At 45.2% G+C, this 26200-nt stretch overlaps 1 protein-coding gene across 1 annotated transcript; it reads right to left on the reverse strand.

The window, feature by feature from the left end:
- Window positions 1–223: 223 nt before the first annotated feature.
- LOC120024601 (serine/threonine-protein kinase D3-like) lies at window positions 224–25468 on the reverse strand. The gene is made up of 17 exons (XM_038968892.1): window positions 25339–25468; window positions 20361–20492; window positions 19294–19451; window positions 15921–16113; window positions 15426–15503; window positions 14774–14954; window positions 13881–14004; window positions 13678–13755; window positions 11914–12190; window positions 10762–10814; window positions 8930–9002; window positions 8367–8473; window positions 4818–4979; window positions 4236–4334; window positions 3694–3961; window positions 2979–3064; window positions 224–2777 (listed from the first exon to the last, which is right to left on the reverse strand). Exons 1-17 carry the CDS (start codon window positions 25451–25453, stop codon window positions 2604–2606), a joined length of 2358 nt encoding a protein of 785 aa, XP_038824820.1. The 5' UTR covers window positions 25454–25468; the 3' UTR covers window positions 224–2603.
- Window positions 25469–26200: the final 732 nt, after the last annotated feature.

Below are 26200 nucleotides of genomic sequence, written 5' to 3' on the forward strand. Positions count from 1 at the left end.
TTGACATATTACATGTTGGCTTGTTTGACATATTACAGAGTACTCAGTCCAATTATTATATTATATATTATATTTAAGTCATTTAGCAGACGCTCTTATCCAGAGCGACTTAATTTGACCTTTATTTAACTAGGCAAGTCAGTTAAGAACAAACTCTTATTTTACAATGACGGCCTAGGAACAGTGGGTTAACTGCCTTGTTCAGGGGCAGAACGACAGATTTGTACCTTGTCAGCTCGGGGATTTGAACTTGCAACCTTTCGGTTACTAGCCCAACGCTCTAACCACTAGGCTACCCTGCCGCCCCATTATCCGCTGTTGGCTTGTTTGACATATTACAGAGTACTCAGTCCATTTATCTGCTGTTGGCTTGTTTGACATATTACATGTTGGCTTGTTTGACATAGTACATGTTGGCTTGTTTGACATAGTACATGTTGGCTTGTTTGACATATTACAGAGTACTCAGTCCATTTATCCGCTGTTGGCTTGTTTGACATAGTACATGTTGGCTTGTTTGACATATTACAGAGTACGCAGTCCATTTATCCGCTGTTGGCTTGTTTGACATATTACAGAGTACTCAGTCCATTTATCCGCTGTTGGCTTGTTTGACATAGTACAGAGTACTCAGTCCAATTATCCGCTGTTGGCTTGTTTGACATATTACATGTTGGCTTGTTTGACATATTACAGAGTACTCAGTCCATTTATCCGCTGTTGGCTTGTTTGACATAGTACAGAGTACTCAGTCCAATTATCCGCTGTTGGCTTGTTTGACATATTACATGTTGGCTTGTTTGACATATTACAGAGTACTCAGTCCATTTATCCGCTGTTGGCTTGTTTGACATAGTACAGAGTACTCAGTCCAATTATCCGCTGTTGGCTTGTTTGACATATTACATGTTGGCTTGTTTGACATATTACAGAGTACTCAGTCCATTTATCCGTTGCGGTCTTTTTATCCTACCATGCTTTGTCACTGATCAGACTTTGTCAGCATCCCAAATGGCACCCTATTCCCTATATTGTGCACAGGTTTTGACCACAGCTTTGGTCAGAAGTAGTGCTCTATATAGGGAGTAGGGTGCCATTTGGGATAAATCCTGTGTGAATCTGCCGAACTGCTTGGCCTTGCAGCTCCCTCACCGGGAGCAGCAGCAGTTCTGGCGTTGAGTGTGAATCCAGTCAATCATCCGTAAAAACACAACACCACACATGTAATGAAAGAGAAGGAAAATAAATAAGGCAGAGCTCCGAGAAGGTCACATCAGTTCTTGAATAAAAAAACATTTCTCAACTATCTTTACTTCATTGAAAAAAAATAACATTTGTAAACTATGGCTGCGAGCAGAGAATTAACATCTAAAATTCCCTAGGCTTGGTCCTATCAATGTTTTTGTGACACTTCGCACTCTACTCCGTTCAATTGACATCCAGAATTCCATACAAAAATAAAGGTAGAATCATAAAAAATGTAATTATTTCTATGGGAAGATTTCTCAGGCTTTGGTTAGACCGGTATCATTTTTGCTGGATTTTTTTTCTCAGGCCAGTTTCTAAAGGGGGGTTAAGACCGTGTGTAGCAGCTGCTGATTGGTTCACAACTTCATTCAAGGCATCCAATAAGGGAGCCAGAGATTACAACGTGTTAACAAATATTGCAAAAACATCCCATCGAATAAGCAAAATATTTTCAATATATATTCAAAACATTAGCATATTTTGTATGTTTTTGAGTTCAACAGCCTTACATGAAACCATTGGAAATAAATGTTTTCAAAAAATAGCACTCATGGTAAATTAACAATTCAATGTAGTCGTGAGATTTCAAATACACATGATAAACTAACAACATTAGAAAAATATGCTATAGAAGCTGAAAAGCTGAAATGTCTCTTGGATTTCTTTTATTGTAGCCATTTTTCTGGGTTGAATGGCAGTGCAAATGTTTATTACTGTTGCTGAGGGATTCCCCAACTAACCAACCACTTAGGGTTCGTCTTTCAGGCTCATGAGACAGACTGTATATCAGAGGTATTCAACTTTTACCCTACGAGGTCCGGAGCCTGCTGGTTCACTGTTCTACCTGATAATTAATTGCACCCACCTGGTGTCCCAGGTCTAAATCAGTCCCTGATTAGAGGGGAAGAATGAAAAAATGCAGTGGAACTGGCATCTAGGTCCAGAGTTGAATGAGGGCTGTATATTATGGCTTGTAGAGAACAGTCAGTGAAGAGAGAATCCACATACGTAGGGTCTCTGGAATGTGATGAAAACCAAACAACCTGAAGATTCTCGATCTCGATCGTCACGCCTTTCCTTCCAACACCACGAATGTGTTCCCATGTCATGCTACTGTACCACCACACATCTTCCTGTCCACTGCAGCAACTCCTGTCTGTTCCATGTGGTAATGCACAATGACACCTTTATGCACATACATATAGGGTACATGCATCTCCCCCTGTTTAAGCTTATAGTCTCAGCCAGCAGTAGCAGGTTCCAGGGACCCAAGCACCAGCCATGGGTCTCCGAGTCCCAGGATGCCCTGTGAACTCCTTCTGAAACGTGCAGCCTGCAGGTAGTCCTCCCAGCCACTAGGGGTCCTCTTCCATGTCGTCCAGGTTGGGCGCCATGATGAAGTGCTTGGGATAATGCAGGCTCCGCTCGTCGGCGTGCTCCTCCCAGCGGGCGTCGTCGCTCTCGTGGGTGATGTAGCGCTCCCCTCTTCGTGTCTCAAACTCCCGCAGGTCCAGCCACGTCTGATAGTCCTGGAGGATGGAAGGGAAGTGTAGGAGGAGTCTATTGTCATTACTAAACTGCAAGGAGAAGTACAGGAGGACTTTCATAGATCCTTAGATGGAGTAAGTTCTATTTCCATAGCAGAGTGAACTGAACATCATAGACATGTGCTGCATTTAATGATGTGATGAACATAGTGTGACAAAGTAGTCACTGTGCAGGTGTGTTACCTGAAGCCAGGGGTGACTGAGAGACTTGTCCACACTGTAACGCTTCCTCATCTTCACCTGGAGGAGGTTGTTGATCAGGTCTGTGGCTGTGGGTATGGATGGACCAACATGAACAACATTGACATCAGAAACAAGTGATATCTACATTTCCATCCATCCCTCTACTCTGGCCACTCCAGACTAGAATGAAATACATGGCTACCTCTAGGTTGAGTCAATTAGGACTACAAAACTATTCTGCTGTTCTCAGTCTCAAAGTTCCAAAGACATTTCAAAGAGATGAGCAGTAGGCCTCTTTTTCTGAGGTGGAAGATTGAAAGAGAACACACCCTGAGAGGTGAAGACCACTGGTAAAACCACAGCAAATGTTATCTTTATTTAACTAAGCAAGTCAGTTAAGAACAAATTCTTATTTACAATGACGCCCTACCCCGGCCAAACCCGGACAACGCTGGGCCAATTGTGCGCCGCCCTATGGGACTCCCAATCACGGCCGGATGTGATACAGCCTGGATTCAAACCAGGGACTGTAGTGACACCTCTTGCACTGAGATGCAGTGCCTTAGACCGCTGCACCACTCGGGAGATAGGTAAATAGATGATCTACAGGTCGACCCACACAGGCTACATCCCAAATGGCACCCTATTCCCTACTATACATATGGGCCCTGATCAAAATATAGGGTGCCATTTGGGGTGCATGCACTTCTCTTACCCTCTCCAGAGATGTCCTTCCAGGGGTTGGAAGGGTACATGAAGGCAGCGTTCTGGATCTGGTCGTTGATGTCCTCGTCCTCATTGAAGGGGAAGGTCCCACTGAGGCTGACGTAAACGATCACACCTACCGACCACATGTCCAGGGAACGGTTGTAACCTTTACTGCGTAGGACCTCGGGTGCCAGGTAGGCGGGTGTGCCGACCACAGAGCGCCTGAACGACTTCTCGCCAATGATGCGAGCGAAGCCAAAGTCACATAGCTTCACCTATAGGAACACACATTGGAACCAAGGCCATCACTGAGCTGTCATTCCTTATGGGTAAGTTCCATTTTCTATTATTTAGTTAGCAAAGTAATTATAAGTGATTGATAACAAGTTCTCTTTTACAATAACAACCTGGTTAAATAAAGCATTAGCATAATGAGTTAGTACTTCAGTTAGCTTGTTGTGGTGGACCACAGACTTACGTAAATGGAACATAGTAACAGAATCAGTGTTTCCATTGCATCATGTTGTGGTGGACAGCTCATGCACTCACCTGAGGGAAGGGCTCCGCGGAGGCCAGCAGCACATTCTCAGGCTTCAGGTCACAGTGGACGATGTTCTTAAAATGGAGGTGCCTCAGAGCCACTAGGATCTGCGGGTCAGGAAGCACATGGGGTGACTTACTTCTGGCTGAGCTATGGTACTTGTCATTACAGTGGCTGTCCACTGGCTGGGCTGTATTGTGTAATTACCTCTAAAAGGCACTAGGCCTAGGTTCCACCAACTGAATTTTGCTCTGCTTAGAGTAACCCTGAAGTACCCCCTCATGTGCATTTTAACAGTAGGTCTATGGTCTCATGAGTCTTCTCAAGTACCCTCTGTTGATTGGCCAAGTACCCCCTGTTGATTGGCCAAGTACCCCCAGGTGTCCTAGTACCACTGGTTGAGAACCACTGGCCTAGGGTAAGGATTTGGGTAACTGTTTTAGGTACAGTGTAATAATGATTCATTACAATAGTTATTACATTGTACTTACAGGAACAATTATAAAGTAATAAAAACACTGTATGCAAGGTGTTACCGTGTTGGTCATTACGAGGTAGATCACAGATATTACTGAGTACTGAGTAGTGACCTGTGTGACCAGGAACTTGGTGAGACGCTCAGGGAGCTTGCTCTTCTCACTGGACAGGATCGTCTCCAGCATGTCTCCATGGAGCTTCTCCATGACAACAAAGACCCTCTCGGGGGTCTCGAACATGCACTCCAGGTTGACGATGCCAGGATGGTGAAGGTTCTGACAGGCAGGGAGACAGGAATTCAATTCAATTAGTTTAAAAGATCATTTATCCCTGATGTGCAATTAGAGGGAGAAGACCTTAAGAGACAAATACACTATGGGCTGGGTGACAGATGACCTCAACTATGATGAGCAAAGTGATGCATGCATACAGTATATATATATATATATATATATATATATATATATATATATACATACACACTGCTCAAAAAAATAAAGGGAACACTTAAACAACACAATATAACTCCAAGTCAATCACACTTCTGTGAAATCAAACTGTCCACTTAGGAAGCAACACTGGTTGACAATAAATTTCACATGCTGTTGTGCAAATGGAATAGACAACAGGTGGAAATTATAGGCAATTAGCAAGACACCCCCAATAAAGGAGTGGTTCTGCAGGTGGTGACCACAGACCACTTCTCAGTTCCTATGCTTCCTGGCTGATGTTTTGGTCACTTTTGAATGCTGGCGGTGCTTTCACTCTAGTGGTAGCATGAGACGGAGTCTACAACCCACACAAGTGGCTCAGGTAGTGCAGCTCATCCAGGATGGCACATCAATGCGAGCTGTGGCAAGAAGGTTTGCTGTGTCTGTCAGCGTAGTGTCCAGAGCATGGAGGCGCTACCAGGAGACAGGCCAGTACTTCAGGAGACGTGGAGGAGGCCGTAGGAGGGCAACAACCCAGCAGCAGGACCGCTACCTCCGCCTTTGTGCAAGGAGGAGCACTGCCAGAGCCCTGCAAAATGACCTCCAGCAGGCCACAAATGTGCATGTGTCTGTTTCTGACCGTTTGAGCAGACTCCATGAGGGTGGTATGAGGGCCCGACGTCCACAGGTGGGGGTTGTGCTTACAGCCCAACACCGTGCAGGACGTTTGGCATTTGCCAGAGAACACCAAGATTGGCAAATTCGCCACTGGCGCCCTGTGCTCTTCACAGATGAAAGCAGGTTCACACTGAGCACATGTGACAGAGTCTGGAGACGCCGTGGAGAACGTTCTGCTGCCTGCAACATCCTCCAGTATGACCGGTTTGGCGGTGGGTCAGTCATGGTGTGGGGTGGCATTTCTTTGGGGGACCGCACAGCCCTCCATGGGCTCGCCAGAGGTAGCCTGACTGCCATTAGGTACCGAGATGAGATCCTCAGACCCCTTGTGAGACCATATGCTGGTGCGGTTGGCCCTGGGTTCCTCCTAATGCAAGACAATGCTAGACCTCATGTGGCTGGAGTGTGTCAGCAGTTCCTGCAAGAGGAAGGCATTGATGCTATGGACTGGCCCGCCCGTTCCCCAGACCTGAATCCAATTGAGCACATCTGGGACATCATGTCTCGCTCCATCCACCAACGCCACGTTGCACCACAGACTGTCCAGGAGTTGGCGGATGCTTTAGTCCAGGTCTGGGAGGAGATCCCTCAGGAGACCATCCGCCACCTCATCAGGAGCATGCCCAGGCGTTGTAGGGAGGTCATACAGGCACGTGGAGGCCACACACACTACTGAGCCTCATTTTGACTTGTTTTCAGGACATTACATCAAAGTTGGATCAGCCTGTAGTGTGGTTTTCCACTGTAATTTTGAGTGTGACTCCAAATCCAGACCTCCATGGGTTGATAAATTTGATTTCCATTGATAATTTTTGTGTGATTTTGTTGTCAGCACATTCAACTATGTAAAGAAAAAAGTCCAGGCCCGTCTGAAGTTTGCCAATGACCATCTGGATGATCCAGAGGAGGAATGGGAGAAGGTCATGTGGTCTGATGAGACAAAAATAGAGCTTTTTGGTCTAAACTCCACTCGCCGTGTTTGGAGGAAGAAGAGGAAGAAGAAGGATGAGTACAACCCCAAGAACACCATCCCAACCGTGAAGCATGGAGGTGGAAACATCATTCTTTGGGGATGCTTTTCTGTAAAGGGGACAGGACGACTGCACCGTATTGAGGGGAGGATGGATGGGGCCATGTATCGCGAGATCTTGGCCAACAACCTCCTTCCCTCAGTAAGAGCATTGAAGATGGGTCGTGGCTGGGTCTTCCAGCATGACAACGACCCGAAACACACAGCCAGGGCAACTAAGGAGTGGCTCCGTAAGAAGCATCTCAAGGTCCTGGAGTGGCCTAGCCAGTCTCCAGACCTGAACCCAATAGAAAATCTTTGGAGGGAGCTGAAAGTCCAGATTGCCCAGCGACAGCCCCGAAACCTGAAGGATCTGGAGGTCTGTATGGAGGACTGGGCCAAAATCCCTGCTGCAGTGTGTGCAAACCTGGTCAAGAACTACAGGAAATGTATGATCTCTGTAATTGCAAACAAAGGTTTCTGTACCAAATATTAAGTTCTGCTTTTCTGATGTATCAAATACTTATGTCATGCAATAAAATGCTAATTAATTACTTAAAAATCATACAATGTGATTTTCGGGATTTTTGTTTTATATTCCGTCTCTCACAGTTGAAGTGTACCTATGATGAAAATTACAGACCTCTACATGCTTTGTAAGTAGGACAACCTGCAAAATCGGCAGTGTATCAAATACTTCTTCTCCCCACTGTATATATACACACACACTGAGTGTAGAAAACATTAGGAACACCTGCTCTTTCCAGGACATAGACTGACCAAATGAATCCAGGTGAAAACTATGATCCCTTATTGATGTCACCACTTCAAACTTCAATCAGTGTAGATAAAGGGGAGGAGACCGGTTAAAGAATGATCTTTAAGCCTGGAGACAATTGAGGCATGGATTGTGTACGTGTGCCATTCAGAGGGTGAATGGGCAAGACAAAAGATTTCAGTGCTTTGAGCGGGGTCTGGTAGTAGGTGTTAAGGAGCACCGGTTTGTGTGAAGAACTGCAATGCTGCTAAGTTTTTCATGTGTATCAAGAATGGTCCACCAACCAAAGGGCATCCATTCAACAGTGAAGAGGCGACTACGGGATGCTGGCCTTCTAGGCAGAGTTGCAAAGAAAAAGACATATCTCAGACTGGCCAATAAAAATAAAATATTAAGATGGGCAAAAGAACACAGACACTATATATATATATATATATATATATATATATATATATATATATATATATATATATATATATATAAAACATGATTTACTACAGGGTTTGTTTTCATCAACTAACACCCCACTCCACATCGTGGATATGATGTATGTACCAGGGTCCACAGGCGTGCTCTGAAATCGGAAAAAGTCAAACATTTCTTCACAACAGTCTCACAAATCTAGCATGAGACCACAAAACCAAATCTTTATGTTTCACTACTGTTGTGAAGTGAAACAATAGTGAAACGTAGCCACTTTAGATTCCCAGGCTATCAGGGTCTACACTGGCTGTAAAAGAGCCAGGCTTCTCTGTCTTTTATCTACCTGGAGAATGGCCACCTCGTTCCTCAGCTGGCTCTCCTGCTTGGTAGGGAACCTCATCTTGTCGATGATTTTGATGGCCACGTCTCTCCCAGTCTTTCTGTGTTTACCTACACATGAGAGTGAATAGGATAAATCACAGGCTACTCGCTGCAGATTGTAGCAAATGAACTGTGTATTTCTTCCTCTGTCTCGAACTATAGAACAGACAGAGAAAGGAATTCTACTAATAAAAGTTGATTTGCATAACATAGAAAGAACAATAAGTAGTCTTCCCCTCCCAGTGATTGAAACTATAAAGAGAGGAAACGTGGATGGATGGATGGATGTACATGAAGTCAAACGGAAGGGAACACTTCCTCTACCTCGCTCTCCAACTAAGGTGCATGAATTGAGGAGCAAACTGAACTCTTGGAGGACAGTGGAAGTTGATAAAAGTGCTTTGTTATTGGTAAAAGTAAAACCAAACCATTTCGGCCCTTTAGCCTTCATCAGGGCTGAATTTCATCTCCACTTCACCATGTACATGAAGCCAACAGAAATACTGTAGAGTCAGTCTGACTTACCTCCATACACAATCCCAAACTGGCCCGACCCAAGGACCTCATCAGCAAAGATCTGGTAGACTGAACTGATATCCTGAAGAAGAGAAAAGACATGGTGTCCTCAGAAAGTATTCAGACCCCTTGACTTTTTCCACATTTAGTTAGTCTTATTCTAAAATTGATTAAATTGTCGTACCCACTCATCAATCTGCACACAATAACCCATAATGACAAAGCAAAAACTAGTTTTTAGAAATGTTTGACAATTTATTAAAAACATTTGTTTATCACATTTACATAAGTATTCAGACCCTTTACTAGTTACTTTGTTAAAGCACCTTTGTCAGCGATTACAGCATTGAGTCTTCTTCGGTAGGGTGCTACAAGCTTGGCACACATGTATTTGGGGAGTTTCTCCCATTCTTCTCTGCAGATCCTCTCAAGCTCTGTCAGGTTGGAAGGGGAGCATCGCTGCATAGTTATTTTCAGGTCTCTCCAGAGATGTTCGATCAGGTTCAAGTCCGGGCTCTGGCTGGACCACTCAAGGACATTCAGAGACTTGTCCCGAAGCCACTCCTGCGTTGTCTTGGCTGTGTGCTTAGGGTCGTTGTCCTGTTGGAAGGTGAACCTTCGCCCCAGTCTGAGGTCCTGAGCGCTCTGGAGCAGGTTTTCATCAAGGATATCTCTGTACTTTGCTCTGTTCATCTTTCCCTCAAATCCTGACTAGTCTCCCAGTACCTGCCGTGGAAAAACCTCCCCACAGCATGATGCTGCCACCACCATGCTTCACCGCAGGGATGATGCCAGGTTTCCTCCAGACGTGACACTTGGCATTCAGGCCAAAGAGTTCAATCTTGGTTTTATCAGACTAGAGAATCTTGTTTCTCATGGTCTGAGAATCCTTTAGGTGCCTTTTGGCCAGTTCCAAGCAGGCTGTCATGTGCCTTTTATTGAGGAGTGGCTTCCGTCTGGCCACTCTACCATAAAGGCCTGATTGGTGGAGTGCTGCAGAGATGGTTGTCTTTCTGGAAGGTTCTCCCATCTCCACAGAGGAACTCTGGAGCTCTGTCAGAGTGACCATTGTGTCCTTGGTCACGTCCCTGACCAAGGCCCTTCTCCCCCGATTGCTCAGTTTGGCCTTGCGGCCAGCTCTAGGAAGAGTCTTGGTGGTTCCAAACTAATTCCATTTAAGAATGATGGAGGCCACTGTGTTCTTGAGGACCTTCAATGCTGCAGACATTTTTTGATACCCTTCCCCAGATCTGTGCCTTGACAATCCTGTCTCGGAGCTCTACGGACAATACCTTCGACCTCATGGTTTGGTTTTTGCTCTGACATGCACTGCCAACTGTGGGACCTTATATAGACAGGTGTGTGCCTTTCCAAATCATATCCAATCAATTGAATTTACCACAGGTGGACGCCAATCAAGTTGTAGAAACATCTCAAGGATGAACAATGGAAACAGGATGCACCTGAGCTCAATTTCAAGTCTCATAGCAAAGGGTCTGAATTCTTATGTAAATAAGGTATTTCTGTTTTAAAATTTGTATAAAATTGCTAACATTTCTAAAAACCTGTTTTCGCTTTGTCATTATGGGGTATTGTATGTAGATTGATGAGGAAGAACATGTATTTAATCCATTTTAGAATAAGGCTGTAAAGTAACAAAATGTGGAAAAAGTCAAGGTATTTGAATACTTTCCGAATGCACTGTATATTTCACTAAACGGACAATCCATCTAACATTTTGCAGATATCTAATATTTTTTATATTCCTAAATTCCTTATCAGGAATGCTTGTGGAGCTGTAGCTATACACAGCTAATATGCTGTATTGGATAGACACTTACCACATTCTCTGTGATCTGTGAGTTAGACACTGATATGCTGATTGAAATGTCCTCTGAAGAGACAAGAAACAGATTATGTGAGGCTTCGAAAATAGTAAATGATCAAGCATTATTTGAAGCAGGACACACCAAGGACACATGGTAATGTTCTTAGTTAAGTATATTTTGATATATATTTTAATAACAACTAAATCCTAACTGGCCTGAGTGGCAGTCTGTTTGTGCTTTAATGCCAACTCGTTGTCATACTATGGCTTGACAGCAATGGCGTTGGCGAGAGCACACGGATCTGGGACCAGGCTAGAGCCACTATTCAGTAGTAGAAACCCGCAAGGCGAAAGCCCAGCCTGTACGTTCAGTACGTTTCCATTGGGGTTTCCATTGATTCTGAACCCAGGCCCAGCCATGGTGGTTAAGGTCGTATCCAGTGTTCTATACCAGCACTCTGTCCCAGTAGTGGGCCACCAAATACCAATCAGCTGGGTCAACCAAAGGCTGGGTTTATGTAACACAATCCATAGAGAAATATATAATACTGTCTGTATTGTATGCACAGGCCAGTGGCACAAAGTCTGTATCCCAAACTATGTCCTATGTAGTTCACTACTTTTGACAAGAATCATTGCATAAGGAATAGGTGCCATTTGGGATGCAGACAATCTCGATGCAAAATTGAACCCAAAGACCTCGACCAATACGGCCTTCTTCTTTTTAATTGGTCTTGCAGTAAATAGGCCACTAGTTTGAGCATGTCTATGGGCAGTTCTTTGTGTGACAGTAGTTAACCATCAAATGACCAAACATCGCTCACTGGCGTTATACTCCTTTGTGTGACTACAGATTGTTTGAGTTTAATGATGTTATATCACTCTCCATTAATTAAATGATGGGAGGAATTTTCCTATCACTAATCACAGCCAGAGAGAAATCAAAAAGAGCTTGAAAATCCCCTAAAATCTCTTAAATCGTCTTAAAATGCCACCATTTAATTTTCCAGTAATACACTTTGAGCAGGCAGTGGGAGGTCACAGCTGTGCGCACACACACACACACGCCCATAAAAACATACAAATTGCGTGACATTACATTTGCCTGATCTCCTCAGCAGATCTCAATCACATTAGCAGCAGGCCAGGGTACTATTCTACTCACTGTGATCCTTGCCCTGTCCGGGGCCAGTGCAGACACTGGGTTGCGGAGTGACGGGCATCAGGGCCTGCCGGATGGCCTTCTCCCAGCCCTGGGCCACCTCCAGCCCCACACCCGTGGCAGCCAGGGTAGGGTTATGGAAGTGACCACTGTTATTCTCCCCCACGTAGTAGACCATAGTGGCAGTGATGATCTCGAAGCAGTGGGGGTTGCTGCCCTGGGCCAGGCTGTGGAAGTCCTGCGCCTGCTCCACCTGCAGGATTTCTGACAGGGGGATCTCCTGAGGACGGAGTCAGAGGAGCAGGGTCAAAGGTCACCAAAGGTCACAACGGATTGTCAGCCAATCAAACGACCCGTGAGGCTGAGGTACTCCAATCAGCTGCTAAAAAGTACACCTATAGCGTCCTAACGTCTAACTGTCCCAGGAATAACTACACTCTCAGCTCTACCAGGTCTCCTCTCCTCTTGTCAGCTATGGTCTCTACTCTCTTCTCCTCACTCTCTGACAGCCTTTGAGGAATGAAGTGTGGGGCTTTTCAAGTCCATTTGAACATTCCGCTGCTGTAGCCGAGCGAACCAACACACCCACAAGGAGAAAAAACATCAGAGAGAGAGAGAGAGAGAGAATTGCTGGCCAGCCAATCGTCTGTCAGCCCAGTCTGCTGCGCCCATCCGGGCCTCTGTCGCCAGTATCAGATTAACTGCTTGTGGTTTGCCGAGCGTGCCACATGACAGGGCGCTCCGCCGGGTCAGGGGGGAAGCAAAGCGCTCCCCTGATTAAAAGGCAGGACGTGCCTCCCCGTTCTGGGCACGAGGCATGCTGGCAGCCTGCCAGGCAGGCAGGGATGGAGGAACGGCCAGAGACACCACAGGGAAGCCCCCCAGTCCAGTCCTGGCACTGACGGTCGGTCTGCCACAGGAGGAGCATGCTCAGAGATTCAGCCACAGGGCTCTCTCTCTCTCTCTCTCTCTCTCTCTCTCTCTCTCTCTCTGTCTCTCTCTGTGTCTCTCTCTCTCTGTCTCTGTCTCTGTCTCTCTCTCTGTCTCTGTCTCTCTCTCTCTCTCTCTCTCTCTCTCTCTCTGTCGCTCTCTCTCTCTGTCTCTCTCTCTCTGTCTCTCTGTGTCTCTCTCTCTCTCTCTCTGTCTCTGTCTCTGTCTCTCTCTCTCTCTCTCTCTCTCTGTCTCTCTCTCTCTCTCTCTCTTTCTCTCTCTGTCTCTCTCTCTCTCTCTCGCTCTCTGTCTCTCTCTCTGTCTCTCTGTCTCTGTCTCTGTCTCTGTCTCTCTCTCTCTGTCTGTCTCTCTGTCTCTCTCTCTCTCTCTCTCTCTCTCTCTGTCTCTCTCTGTCTCTCTGTCTCTGTCTCTCTCTCTCTCTCTCTCTCTCTCTCTCTCTCTCTCTCTCTCTCTGTCTCTCTCTCTCTGTCTCTCTCTTTGTCTCTGTCTCTCTCTCTGTCTCTCTCTCTGTCATGCAAAAAGAACATGAAAGGAGGAGAGAATAGAGAGGGAAAAGACTGCCTTGCCTGTCTGTCTGTGGGAGGATGAGGGCAACACCTTACTTTCTTCAAATAACACCACAAGTGTTACTAAAATGTTCACTACATAAATAGAAAGCAATAACTGGAATGACAGGACCTTTTCTAGCTTGTCTCCAAGCTTCACACTACACTTTAGACCTGTCACTTTTGACCTGTCAATGTCTTTTTGTTGTCTGTGTAACTTCTATAATTGGACAGAGACGTCTAATAAGAGATGTGATGACCGGTCTTGTACCTTGTAATACTTGGTTCCTGTTTCGTTCTGCAGCAGGGTCAGACACTTGCTGTCCAGCCTCCAGTAATGCCTCTTCCTCTGAAAACAAAAACCGATCAAAGCAGTGAGTTATCATCAAAACCTCAAATAGCATCTCTGAAAAATACTATTGACTCGCAATCTCTCTCTCTTTTTTTTTTTAGATGATCCAAGAGGTTTCTTACCAGGTTGTCTCGGCTGGTGTAGTGGACCATCCATCCCTCCCGAACCATGGTTGAGCTCTTCCGCTTGGTTTGTTTTATGGACTGAACCACCCGCATTAGGGGGATGAAACTGCTTGTCATGGGGCTACACAAAATGACAAGAGCACGTATGAACAAATGTATGCCTACCCACTGGGCACAGACATCAGTTTAACGACACGTTTTGATCTACATTTGGTTGAGACATGTCACCATGTCATTGGATTTGGGTTAAATGTTGGGTGAAAAAAATAGGAAATGCCCTTAAGTTGATGACTTTTTGCAACTCCAATGAGTTGTCCACATTGATTCACTTCTTTTAGGGGGGTGGAAATGACGTGGAAACAACATTGGTTCAACCCAATTTTGGGTAATGTCAATTGCCAAATCGTTGACATACATTTATAAAGCTTATGTGATGTAACAACAAACTCACAACTATTTTCATATACGAAACGCAACAGAACACAAGGAACTCCACAATTGAACGCAGCTGTACACATTATACGTATTCATTTCATTAAACATCATATCATCCAGTGCTAGCCTGTGCTGGCTGAGTTGAGTTGGGAGAGATGAGACTCTCACGGGACATGACATAAATCTAGCCAAAGACCAACTCTAGTGCCAGAAGAATGTTACAGCCTTATGTCCCACCCGGGGAGAAGAGGACTAAGGGCTCTATTCAATCTGTGTCGCAGAAGTTCAGCTTTACAGCGCGATTTAAATTTAAAGGCAATGTTACTGCGTTAGCAGAGAATGCATTCATGGTAAATGCTGCATATGTCGGCTCAATCGGAAATTACCTTTAAGTTTCTATTGCACAATCTGTAACACTTCGGTGATACAGATTGAATATGGCCCTAAGTAAGTACCTGATAGCCTTCACTGTGTCCTCGTCCTTGTCCCCATCCAGACAGGGCCCTTCAATGTAGAACTTATCGTCTGGGGTGGAGGGCTCCTCTGGGTCTTCCATGCTCTGGCTGCCCTCACTGTTCACATCACTGTTGTCCACCTCCATGGTGGTCTCAGAGTCGGGGCCAGGACTGGCTGGTTCTGGGGCAGGAGACACAGTAGGAGGGGCGTGATATTGATTCATCAATGGATTGATTGATTTGAAACAATTAAGTACAACCCATCCCAGAGGATGACACATTAAATACACTTATTTCCACTGTGGTCCTCATGTGGTAAAGGTATGTACTGCTTACTAGCCTGGTATCTTACTGTATGAACTGTACATGTGGTAAAGGTATGTACTGCTTACTAGCCTGGGTCCCTACTGTATGAACTGTACATGTGGTAAAGGTATGTACTGCTTACTAGCCTGGTATCCTACTGTAGGAACTGTACATGTGAAGAGTTGGCTACAGTACATAGCGTATGGGACCTGGCTAACTACTTACTACATGGGGGAGGCATTCTTCCACATATCCATCAATACATTCAATACACTACTTTTGACTAAATAGTGGGGACAAGTTATGGAGGCAATTTTAGGTAGCTATACACTTGAGACAAACTTACCTCCATTAAAGGAAACCTCACCAAGGCAGTCTCTGGGTATCTTGGCTGCACATCTCTTATGGCAGTTAAATTTACAATCTGAAAACATGAAGATTCAACATCACGTTCACTCAACCGACTGTACGAAGATGCCATATGGACATATCTATGCACATCATAGTCACATTAATATCTTACATCTACTGTACATCTAATCATTTGAATTAGATTATATATTTTATTGAACCTTTATTTAACTAGGCAAGTCAGTTAAGAACAAATTCTTATTTAAAATGACGGCCTACCCCGGCCAAACCCTCCCGTAACCCAGACGATGCTGTGCCAATTGTGCGCCTCCCTATGGGACTCCCAATCACGGCCGGTTGTGATACAGCCCGGGATCGAACCCGGGTCTGTAGTGACACCTCTAGCACTGCAATGCAGTGCCTTAGACCGCTGTGCCACTCAGGATCCCTCTATCTACACAACATAATTCCAGTGTTTGGAGTGCCTCACCTTTGCACTGCATGCCCTGGCGGAACAGGCCTTTCAGCAGGCGTTTACAGAACTGGCAGATGGTTGGTCTGGTGTAGGTGTGCACTGAGAAGGTGTGAGGCACCTTGACCCTTCCCAGCACCATCTTCTCCATCCAGATAGGCCTGCCGCTCAACAGGCTGTTACCCTTCCCTGCCCCCTGGAGAGGGCGCTGCTGAGGGGATGAGAGAGAGATAGAGACAGAGAAAGAAGAGAAGAGGAGAGACAGACAGAGAGAGGGTAGGGGATGGGGGAGGTAGCAGAACGGGGAAAGGGAAGGAAAAGATAACAGATAGCACAAGAGAAAGAGTACATTCGTTAAAAAAAATATGGAAATCATTCCAGACATTACTATACTGTATTTTATGTTGTATCATCTCTACAGATGGTAATGTTCTGAATAACATCTCACACAGATTTTATTGTACAGTATTTTCAGTCACCACTTCTTTAGAAAGGTACTGGACACACAGGCAGGAGAGAAGTAGTGTAAAACAAAAAGGAAGAGATTTCATTGGGTGACGATGAACAGAGCTTATGAAAAGGCTTTGTTTCATCAGCCTTGACTGGGAGGCAGCAGAGCAGAGTCAAACATGCTGCAGGTCTGTCTTGACTGGGAGGCAGCAGAGCAGAGTCAAACATGCTGCAGGTCTGTCTTGACTGGGAGGCAGCAGAGCAGTCAAACATGCTGCAGGTCTGTCTTGACTGGGAGGCAGCAGAGCAGTCAAACATGCTGCAGGTCTGTCTTGACTGGGAGGCAGCAGAGCAGAGTCAAACATGCTGCAGGTCTGTCTTGACTGGGAGGCAGCAGAGCAGTCAAACATGCTGCAGGTCTGTCTTGACTGGGAGGCAGCAGAGCAGAGTCAAACATGCTGCAGGTCTGTCTTGACTGGGAGGCAGCAGAGCAGAGTCAAACATGCTGCAGGTCTGTCTTGACTGGGAGGCAGCAGAGCAGAGTCAAACATGCTGCAGGTCTGTCTTGACTGGGAGGCAGCAGAGCAGAGTCAAACATGCTGCAGGTCTGTCTTGACTGGGAGGCAGCAGAGCAGTCAAACATGCTGCAGGTCTGTCTTGACTGGGAGGCAGCAGAGCAGAGTCAAATATGCTGCAGGTCTGTCTTGACTGGGAGGCAGCAGAGCAGAGTCAAACATGCTGCAGGTCTGTCTTGACTGGGAGGCAGCAGAGCAGAGTCAAACATGCTGCAGGTCTGTCTTGACTGGGAGGCAGCAGAGCAGAGTCAAACATGCTGCAGGTCTGTCTTGACTGGGAGGCAGCAGAGCAGAGTCAAACATGCTGCAGGTCTGTCTTGACTGGGAGGCAGTAGAGCAGTCAAACATGCTGCAGGTCTGTCTTGACTGGGAGGCAGCAGAGCAGTCAAACATGCTGCAGGTCTGTCTTGACTGGGAGGCAGCAGAGCAGTCAAACATGCTGCAGGTCTGTCTTGACTGGGAGGCAGCAGAGCAATCAAACATGCTGCAGGTCTGTCTTGACTGGGAGGCAGCAGAGCAGTCAAACATGCTGCAGGTCTGTCTTGACTGGGAGGCAGCAGAGCAGAGTCAAACATGCTGCAGGTCTGTCTTGACTGGGAGGCAGCAGAGCAGAGTCAAACATGCTGCAGGTCTGTCTTGACTGGGAGGCAGCAGAGCAGAGTCAAACATGCTGCAGGTCTGTCTTGACTGGGAGGCAGTAGAGCAGAGTCAAACATGCTGCAGGTCTGTCTTGACTGGGAGGCAGCAGAGCAGAGTCAAACATGCTGCAGGTCTGTCTTGACTGGGAGGCAGTAGAGCAGAGTCAAACATGCTGCAGGTCTGTCTTGACTGGGAGGCAGTAGAGCAGAGTCAAACATGCTGCAGGTCTGTCTTGACTGGGAGGCAGCAGAGCAGAGTCAAACATGCTGCAGGTCTGTCTTGACTGGGAGGCAGCAGAGCAGAGTCAAACATGCTGCAGGTCTGTCTTGACTGGGAGGCAGTAGAGCAGTCAAACATGCTGCAGGTCTGTCTTGACTGGGAGGTAGCAGAGCAGAGTCAACCACGCTGTATCACCTTTACTGTATCGTATTGGTAATAATTGTCTAATCACAAGTTCATACATAGCTAGGTACACAGTGTTGGGGAGTAGTGAACTAAATGTAATTTGACTAGTAATTTAGTTAGATTTTGCAGTAGCTTGGTGGTAGTTGAACTAAATTCAAATCCTGGTAGTGTTTTCAGAACTTTTTACTTTTTGTGGTGGTGTAGCTAACTAACTACTGGAACTACACACAACTTTTTTTTGCTAAAATAAAATATGGGTGAAGTAAGCAAGAATTTCCTTTCTTTTTCAGCATCAGACCTGCCTAAATCTCACTGTGGTTAATAGGCTAAGAACACATCCTGTTAACACCTGACTCCAGAGTCATCTGTTCTTGCAATTTGTAGTCTATGACATTTTAGATTTAGATATGATCATTTTTCACAAAGTGGTTTGGGGTGTAATGAACTACTTTTTCATAGTAACTTTAGTGAAGTAAACTATATTTTTCTTAAGGGTAGCTTTGGTGTAGCTTAACTTCTTCCAGTGTGAAGTAATTGGTAGCTTGGTAAACTATATTTTCAGAGTAGCTTCCACAACACTGTAGGCACATTTGTTAAAAAGCTATTTCACATCTTGGAGGTCATTTTAAACATCACAACATCAACTTAACTGACCAGAACAAAAGTGCACATTACATAAATATTTTGAGACGCGAATTGCGTGGGAAGGAAATTAATCAAGAGTATTTGTTTTTAGCATTATATTATTCAATATATAACGTTATATATTGAACGAGTGAGAAGTGGATTAAGTTAATAATATTACAAATAATCCTTTGTTTGTTTAGACGTGACAATACTGCATGAAGAGGGATTGAAATGACTTTATGAAAGTGATTATATATGAAAGTGAATATGAAGAGCCTTGTTTCTTCAGTAAAATGGTTCCTGGGTTTTGGTATGTATACACAGCGTTTTGACATAAACACTCTCTTTAGGCTCCCAACCACTAATTGGCCAGCCTGACTGAGTGTCTGCATACGGAATGCGTGTGTGTATGTGTGTATTCGTTCGCGTGTGTGTGTTTGCGTGCATGGGTGTGTGCGTGTGTCTTTGTCAACGCATGCATGCTTGTGTGTTTGTGTGTTGAAGAAATGGAAGCTGTACACAGTAGTACAACAAGCAGTCATGTTAAGTGGAGCAGCAGTAACAACAGCACAGAGAGCTTTGTCCCAAATGGCACTCTACTCACTACATAGTGCACTGCTTTTGACCAGAGCCCTATGGGCACTAAATAGGGAACAGAGTACTATTTGGGACAAGGACAGAGAATGTCCCCCTACCTCTTCCTGGGAAACAGGGACATGTTCGATGGGGGCTGGGCGGGGGACGGACAGCACAGCTCCAGGCAGGGACACGTTGGAGAGCCGTCTCTTTCTCACCCCGCTACAGTTGTTAGGGATCTTAAAGGCGCAGCGCTTGTGGTAGTTCAGCCCACATCCTATAGAGGAGGCACAGTACTTAGAAACCATACATGCATGTCTCTCTCTCTCTCTCTCTCTCTCTTGCTATCTCTCTCTCTCTCGCTATCTCTCTCTCTCTCTCTCTCGCACTATTTCTCTCGCTATCTCTCGCTATCTCTCTCTCTCTGTCTGTCTCTCTCTCTCTCACTATCTCTCTCTCTCTCTCACTATCTCTCTCTTACTCTCTCTCTCTCTCTCTCTCTCTCTCTCTCTCTCTCTCTCTCTCTCTCTCACTATCTCTCTCTCTCTCTCTCTCTCTCTCTCGCTATCTCTCGCGATCTCTCTCTCTCTCTCGCTATCTCTCTGTCTCTCTCTCTCTCTCTCTCTCTCTCTCTCTCTCTCTCTCTCTCTCTCTCACTATCTCTCTCACTCACTCTCTCTCTCTCTCTCTCGCTATCTCTCGCTATCTCTCGCTATCTCCCTCTCTCTCGCTATCTCGTCCTCTCTCTCTCTCTCTCTCGCTATCTCTCTCTATCTCTCACTCTCTCTCTCTCTCGCTATCTCTCTCCGTCAGAGTTATAGTGTAGGTCATGTGAATGACCTGTATCCAGGTGAATGTTCAGTGCTGTTTTACTCTTCTATCAGGTTACATATGATGAAAACTTCAACTCTCCTCTGACAATCATCCTGCTCCACAAAGCACTATGAGAGCCCATCCACTGCTTGGCATCACTACAATAAGAAGCACTCAAAGGCTGTTCTGATCAGAACTTGAAAGCAGGGAGCTACACTGTCAATCAAGATATCCTTCTGTACAGTTACCCAGGCTTTGATTCCGGCCTATGTGAGCCAGGAGTTTGATTTGAGGTGAAGCCTAGGTCAGGAGTGACGTGACTGGGATCAGTAGCTCTGGGCTGAGGGGGCACTGGGGCAGGGTCCAGACATACCTTCACATTTGAGGCCCTGTCGGACCAGGCCCCACAGCATCTCCCCACAGTCATCACAGAAAGCCGGGGCCTTGTAGGAGTGCACATACAAGGCATGGGGCCGGATCTGGAAGTCCTCGACAGTGGCTAGAGCTGAGACACAAACACACACTGGGTTAATGTACTGCAAGAAAAACAATATTAACAAAGAAGCGAGACAAGCATGGACATGAATACCAGAGGAAATGGATTGTGATGAGTCATGATCAAACCATTAGAATGTTTGAAATTAAGTAGGCCAATCTTTAGCAGAAAGCCAGTAGAAATCGCCCCAATCCTACATGACTGTCATGATGTTAATATTTTTCAACTGTCATTCTGATTCAGAGTGTTGTTAATTCCTTTCAGATGCATGTCAAGTACAAAACAGACCCCGCTGATGAACGGGTGGCCGTCCTATTGCCTCTGACCACAAAACATCTCCCCCGTCATTTTCTGTTACTTTCCTGACGATTCTAGCTACATATTGAATCACCATTTATCGACATCCAGGATGTAACCTACTACTGCCCGACGCTCATTATGGTTGACTTGAACATTGTGCCTTTGTGGTTGTGTTACTATTCAGACACATGAGTGGGTCAAAAGTTTACATACACTAAGTTGACTGTGCCTTTAAACAGCTTGGAAAATTCCAGAAAATGATGTCATGGCTTTAGAAGCTTCTGATAGGCTAAGTGACATCATTTGAGTCAATTGGAGGTGTACCTGTGGATGCAGTTCAAGGCCTACCTTCAAACTCAGTGCCTCTTTGCTTGACATCATGGGAAAATCAAACGAAATCAGCCAAGACCTCAGAAAAAAATTTGTAGACCTCCACAAGTCTGCTTCATCCCTGGGAGCAATTTCCAAACGCCTGAAGGTGCCACGTTCATCTGTACAAACAATAGTACGCAAGTATAAACACCATGGGACCACGCAGGTGTCATATCGCTCAGGAAGGAGGCGCGTTCTGTCTCCTAGAGATGAACGTACTTTGGTGCGAAAAGTGCAAATCAATCCCAGAACAACAGCAAAGGACCTTGTGAAGATGCTGGAGGAAACAGGTACAAAAGTATCTGTATCCACAGTAAAACGAGTCCTATATCGACATAACCTGAAAGGCCGCTCAGCAAGGAAGAAACTACTGCTCCAAAACCGCCATAAAAAAGCCAGACTACAGTTTGCAACTGCATATGGAGACAAAGATCGTACTTTTTGAAGAAATGTCCTCTGGTCTGATGAAACAAAAATAGAACTGTTTGGCCATAATGACCATCGTTATGTTTGGAGGAAAAAGGGGGAACACCATCCCAACCGTGAAGCACAGGGGTGGCAGCATCATGTTGTGGGGGTCCTTTGCTGCAGGAGGGACTGGTGCACTTCACAAAATAGATGGCATCATGAGGATGGAAAATTATGTGGATATATTGAAGCAACATCTCAAGACATCAGTCAGGAAGTTAAAGCTTGGTCGCAAATGGGTCTTTAAATGGACAATGACCCCAAGCATACTTCCAAAGTTGTGGCAAAATGGCTTAAGGACAACAAAGTCAAGGTATTGGAGTGGCCATCACAAAGCCCTGACCTCAATCCTATAGAAATTTTCTGGGCAGAACTGAAAAAGTGTGTGCAAGAAAGGAGGCCTACAAACCTGACTCAGTTTCACCAGCTCTGTCAGAAGGAATAGGCCAAAATTCATCCAACTTATTGTGGGAAGCTTGTGGAAGGCTACCCGAAACGTTTGACCCAAGTTAAACAATTTAAAGGCAATGCTACTAAATACTAATTGAGTGTATGTAAACTTCTGACCCACTGGGAATGTGATGAAAGAAATAAAAGCTGAAATAAATCATTCTCTCTACTATTATTCTGACATTTCACATTCTTAAAATAATGTGGTGATCCTAACTGACCTAAGACAGGGAATTTTACTAGGATTAAATGTCAGGAATTGTGAAAAACTGGCAGTATTTGGCTAAGGTGCATGTAAACTTCCGACTTCAACTGTAGTATGGGCCCTGGTCAAAAGTAATGCACTATATAGAGAATAGGGTGCCATTTGGGACGTAGACATAGTTAATTGGGGTATTCATGAGTCACTTCAATGTAGTTACATTGAGAACTGTTGAGTGACATGCCTGTTCTCTCCTTGTTGGACATTTCTCTGAGGGCACAAATTGGCTTCTTTCTCTCTGAAGTCTAGCCACCTTTGCTCTTTGCTCAGTCCAACCCTTCATTTCACGTCCGTTTTCAAAGAAAATAGATTTACTGTTCATAAACCCCTCTCTGTCTTTTTATCAATAGGCGAACATGAAGGCCAAGTGGTTGAAATGAAAAACAGCGCCATAGCAACCGCATTCTCAGTGAGTACACAACAAACCAGACAGCGTTCTGAAAGGGCAATTATTCACTTTAGAGGAGAGATGAGAGCATTCTGCACTCAGAGAAAAACCCACTGCTCTGCTATTGGTTTTCTAAATGACATACAGGTTAGGTACCTAAAATCTATTCATAATACTATACATGATAATAATAGTCTTATCCTATCCTTAATCTAACAATTACTAGGTGGGGATAGATGTGAAAGTGCATGAGCAACATTAATCAGGTCACAATCAACGTCCTCATCAATCCGTGAGAATCAGCAACTGCAGAAATATAAAATGCATGGCTTTGGAACTGAGAGTCAAGAGTCATCTGCCACGGTCTCTGAGAGACACCAGCTTAGACCTTGCAGAGTAGAACAGGGCAGAACAGAGTAGAACACATTAGAACAGAGCAGAACAGAGCAGAGTAGAACAGAACACATTACAATAGAGTAGAACAGAACAGAGCAGAACAGGGCAGAACAGAGCAGAACAGAGCAGAACAGGGCAGAACAGAACAGAGGCTAACAGGGCAGAACAGAGCAGAGCAGAGTAGAACAGAGCAGAACACATTACAACAGAATAGAACAGAGCAGAACAGGGCAGAACAGGGCAGAACAGAGCAGAACAGAGCAGAACAGGGCAGAACAGAACAGAGGCTAACAGGGCAGAACAGAGCAGAGCAGAACACATTACAACAGAACAGAGTAGAACAGGGCAGAAAAGAACAGGGCAGAACAGGGCAGAACAGGGCAGAACAGGGCAGAACAGAGCAGAACAGGGCAGAACAGAACAGAGGCTAACAGGGCAGAACAGAGCAGAGCAGAACACATTACAACAGAACAGAGTAGAACAGGGCAGAACAGAACAGCGCAGAACAGAGCAGAACAGGGCAGAATAAGGCAAAACAGAATAGAGCAGAATAGAGCAGAACAGAGCAGAACAAAGAAGGTGACAGGGATCTGAACCGAGCTGAACTCAGCAGACCTGTCTGGACAAAACCAGAGAGGGAAAAACATGACATTTTTGTATTTTATCCTGAGCACACAGAGTAGCAGGCGATGGAGAAACGTAGAGAACAGTCAGACTAAAACTGAATCAACACTACATCTGCACTGACTGTGGGGACGTGCTGCACCAAAAACAAGCAGAGAGGATGAGGAAGTGGTCTGGGGTTGAGTCTTGTGTGGTTGGGCTGTGAGTTCATACATTTCGTCTTGTGTTGGAATTCTACATGAATACTACTCTGGGGTGTGTAGCTGTTCAGGTGTTGGTTGAGTTTCACACCTAGGATGATCAACAACAGACCGCAAGGCACTGCCATTGAAAGGGAATATGCCCACCGAAAATGTTGTGGGGTTATCATAGGTTGACATAGAGGATGAATACTGAAGGGGATACATAGGAGAGACATGGGGGGGGGGGGGCATATGGACAACATAATAGCTACACAGGAGAGATCTGGAGAGATCTGAAATACTGGGGTGTTACAGGGTAAACAAAGAGATCCCTGTACCTATAATGTGCCACATCCTAAATGTGACAGTCTGGCTCGATTCAGTCTTATGTAGCAACATTTTAAATAGTGTTTAAAAAAAATTAAAAAGTAGAGACTCAGAGCTAGAAAACGGTATATAATACACTACAGTTGAGGAACAATGGGAAAGTAATTCTGCTTTGAAAGTTAAAAGACTTGTAACATCACTTTTGAGAAGATGTCCCTTGAATGTTTTCTTTGTCTAAACCCATTCAGCATCGTTCACGCCCTCTTTAGCCTTAGCCCCACCCATCTCTTTGAGGATTCACATGTGAGGCCATGTACTGAACAACCAAAAATGTCAAGACTAAAGTCTGGTTTATACTATGCTTGCGTTCATAAATTAAATCTGGAGTGCCAGAGTGCGCTCAGAGCGTTGTCAGATTGACCGGTTCGTAAATTCGGAGCGTTTTGCTCTCAGAGCATTCAGAGTGCACACTGGACACTCTGGCCAAGGAGTACAGTTGATCCGCGCTCTGACCTAACAACAGCAATCAAGCTCCCAAGCTGTCTGGCTAACGTTGGCTAGCTTGCTAGCTACTTCCAGACACAAATGAGAGAACTCTGACCATTTTACTCGCCCTAGCAGAGCTGGTTAGGCTGTTTTCATGTTATCCAGAAAGTAGGTGACTGTAACTGTGCTGCTGGCAACAATTTAATTATGCTTTTTTTGCCAACGTTTACTGACACTGGCCATATTCAACGGGTGTTGAGCATTCGTAAATTGATTCTGTTATTATGGCACAATCAGAAGAGAGTGCTCTGAAAGAGCAGATAGCCAGAGCGAATTCACCATCTCCGTCTATCGACAGTTGTCGCAGTGATATCATGAACATTCTATTGAAATGGTTACTTGCATAGTGGAGTCTTTTGTTGAGACATGTAGCTAGCTAGCTAAACAACGAACCATAATCCCAACTCATAATGTTACTACCCTGCATTAATCTGCTTCATCTCTTGATATCAACCTCATCTCTCGATATCAACCTCATCTCTCGATATCAACCTCATCTCTTGTGACATGGAGTATCTCCAACCCTTTTCCAGGTCTCACCGGAGAGGACCACCTCGATCAGGTCTCCCTCATGGATGTCCTCTGCTGACGTCAGTCTCTGCAGGATGTTCTCTGAGGTCAGGTCATGGCGGAACAGAAGGATCTTGTCGTACATGCCAAAGAATCCACACTCTGGGAACTGGGAGGAGGAGGAGAAGTATTACAGGTATGTTTAGTTTACACAATATGTCACAGTGCAGTGCTTCCAATAACTGATAGTATGTATAACTCAGGCCTGGGATTCTCAATTAAAAGTTATTTTTAGTTCAGGAATCGGTTAAGGCATATAGAGCAACGTTTTTTTCTGAGAAGGGATTGTGGATGGGGCCCTTGTAGACCTACACTACTAGCAGGAAACGAGTGAAGCACAGTTTGCATGGAGTGTGTGTGCAGCAGCCAGCACAGCACAGAGCGAGTGACAGCAGGAAATTGAACCCACAGGCTCCGGACTGGTAGCTGCACAGCTCTCATTAGAAGCTGCAGAGATGAATCTCCTCTAGTCATGAATTATGATGAGGTCCTGTCATTGACACCTTGCTGCCTTTAGCCGTCTGTCCTGCTACAGCTGCAGATACAGTACAGCCCAAACAATATGACATCCAACTGACAAGACCATAACACATCCCCAACCCAAACAATATGACACCCAACTGACAAGACCATAACACATCCCCAACCCAAACAATATGACACCCAACTGACAAGACCATAACACATCCCCAACCCAAACAATATGACACCCAACTGACAAGACCATAACACATCCCCAACCCAAACAATATGACACCCAACTGACAAGACCATAACACATCCCCAACCCAAACAATATGACACCCAACTGACAAGACCATAACACATCCCC

This window comes from Salvelinus namaycush, chromosome 29, assembly GCF_016432855.1.
Source record: "Salvelinus namaycush isolate Seneca chromosome 29, SaNama_1.0, whole genome shotgun sequence".
Classification (NCBI taxonomy): Eukaryota; Metazoa; Chordata; class Actinopteri; order Salmoniformes; family Salmonidae; genus Salvelinus; species Salvelinus namaycush.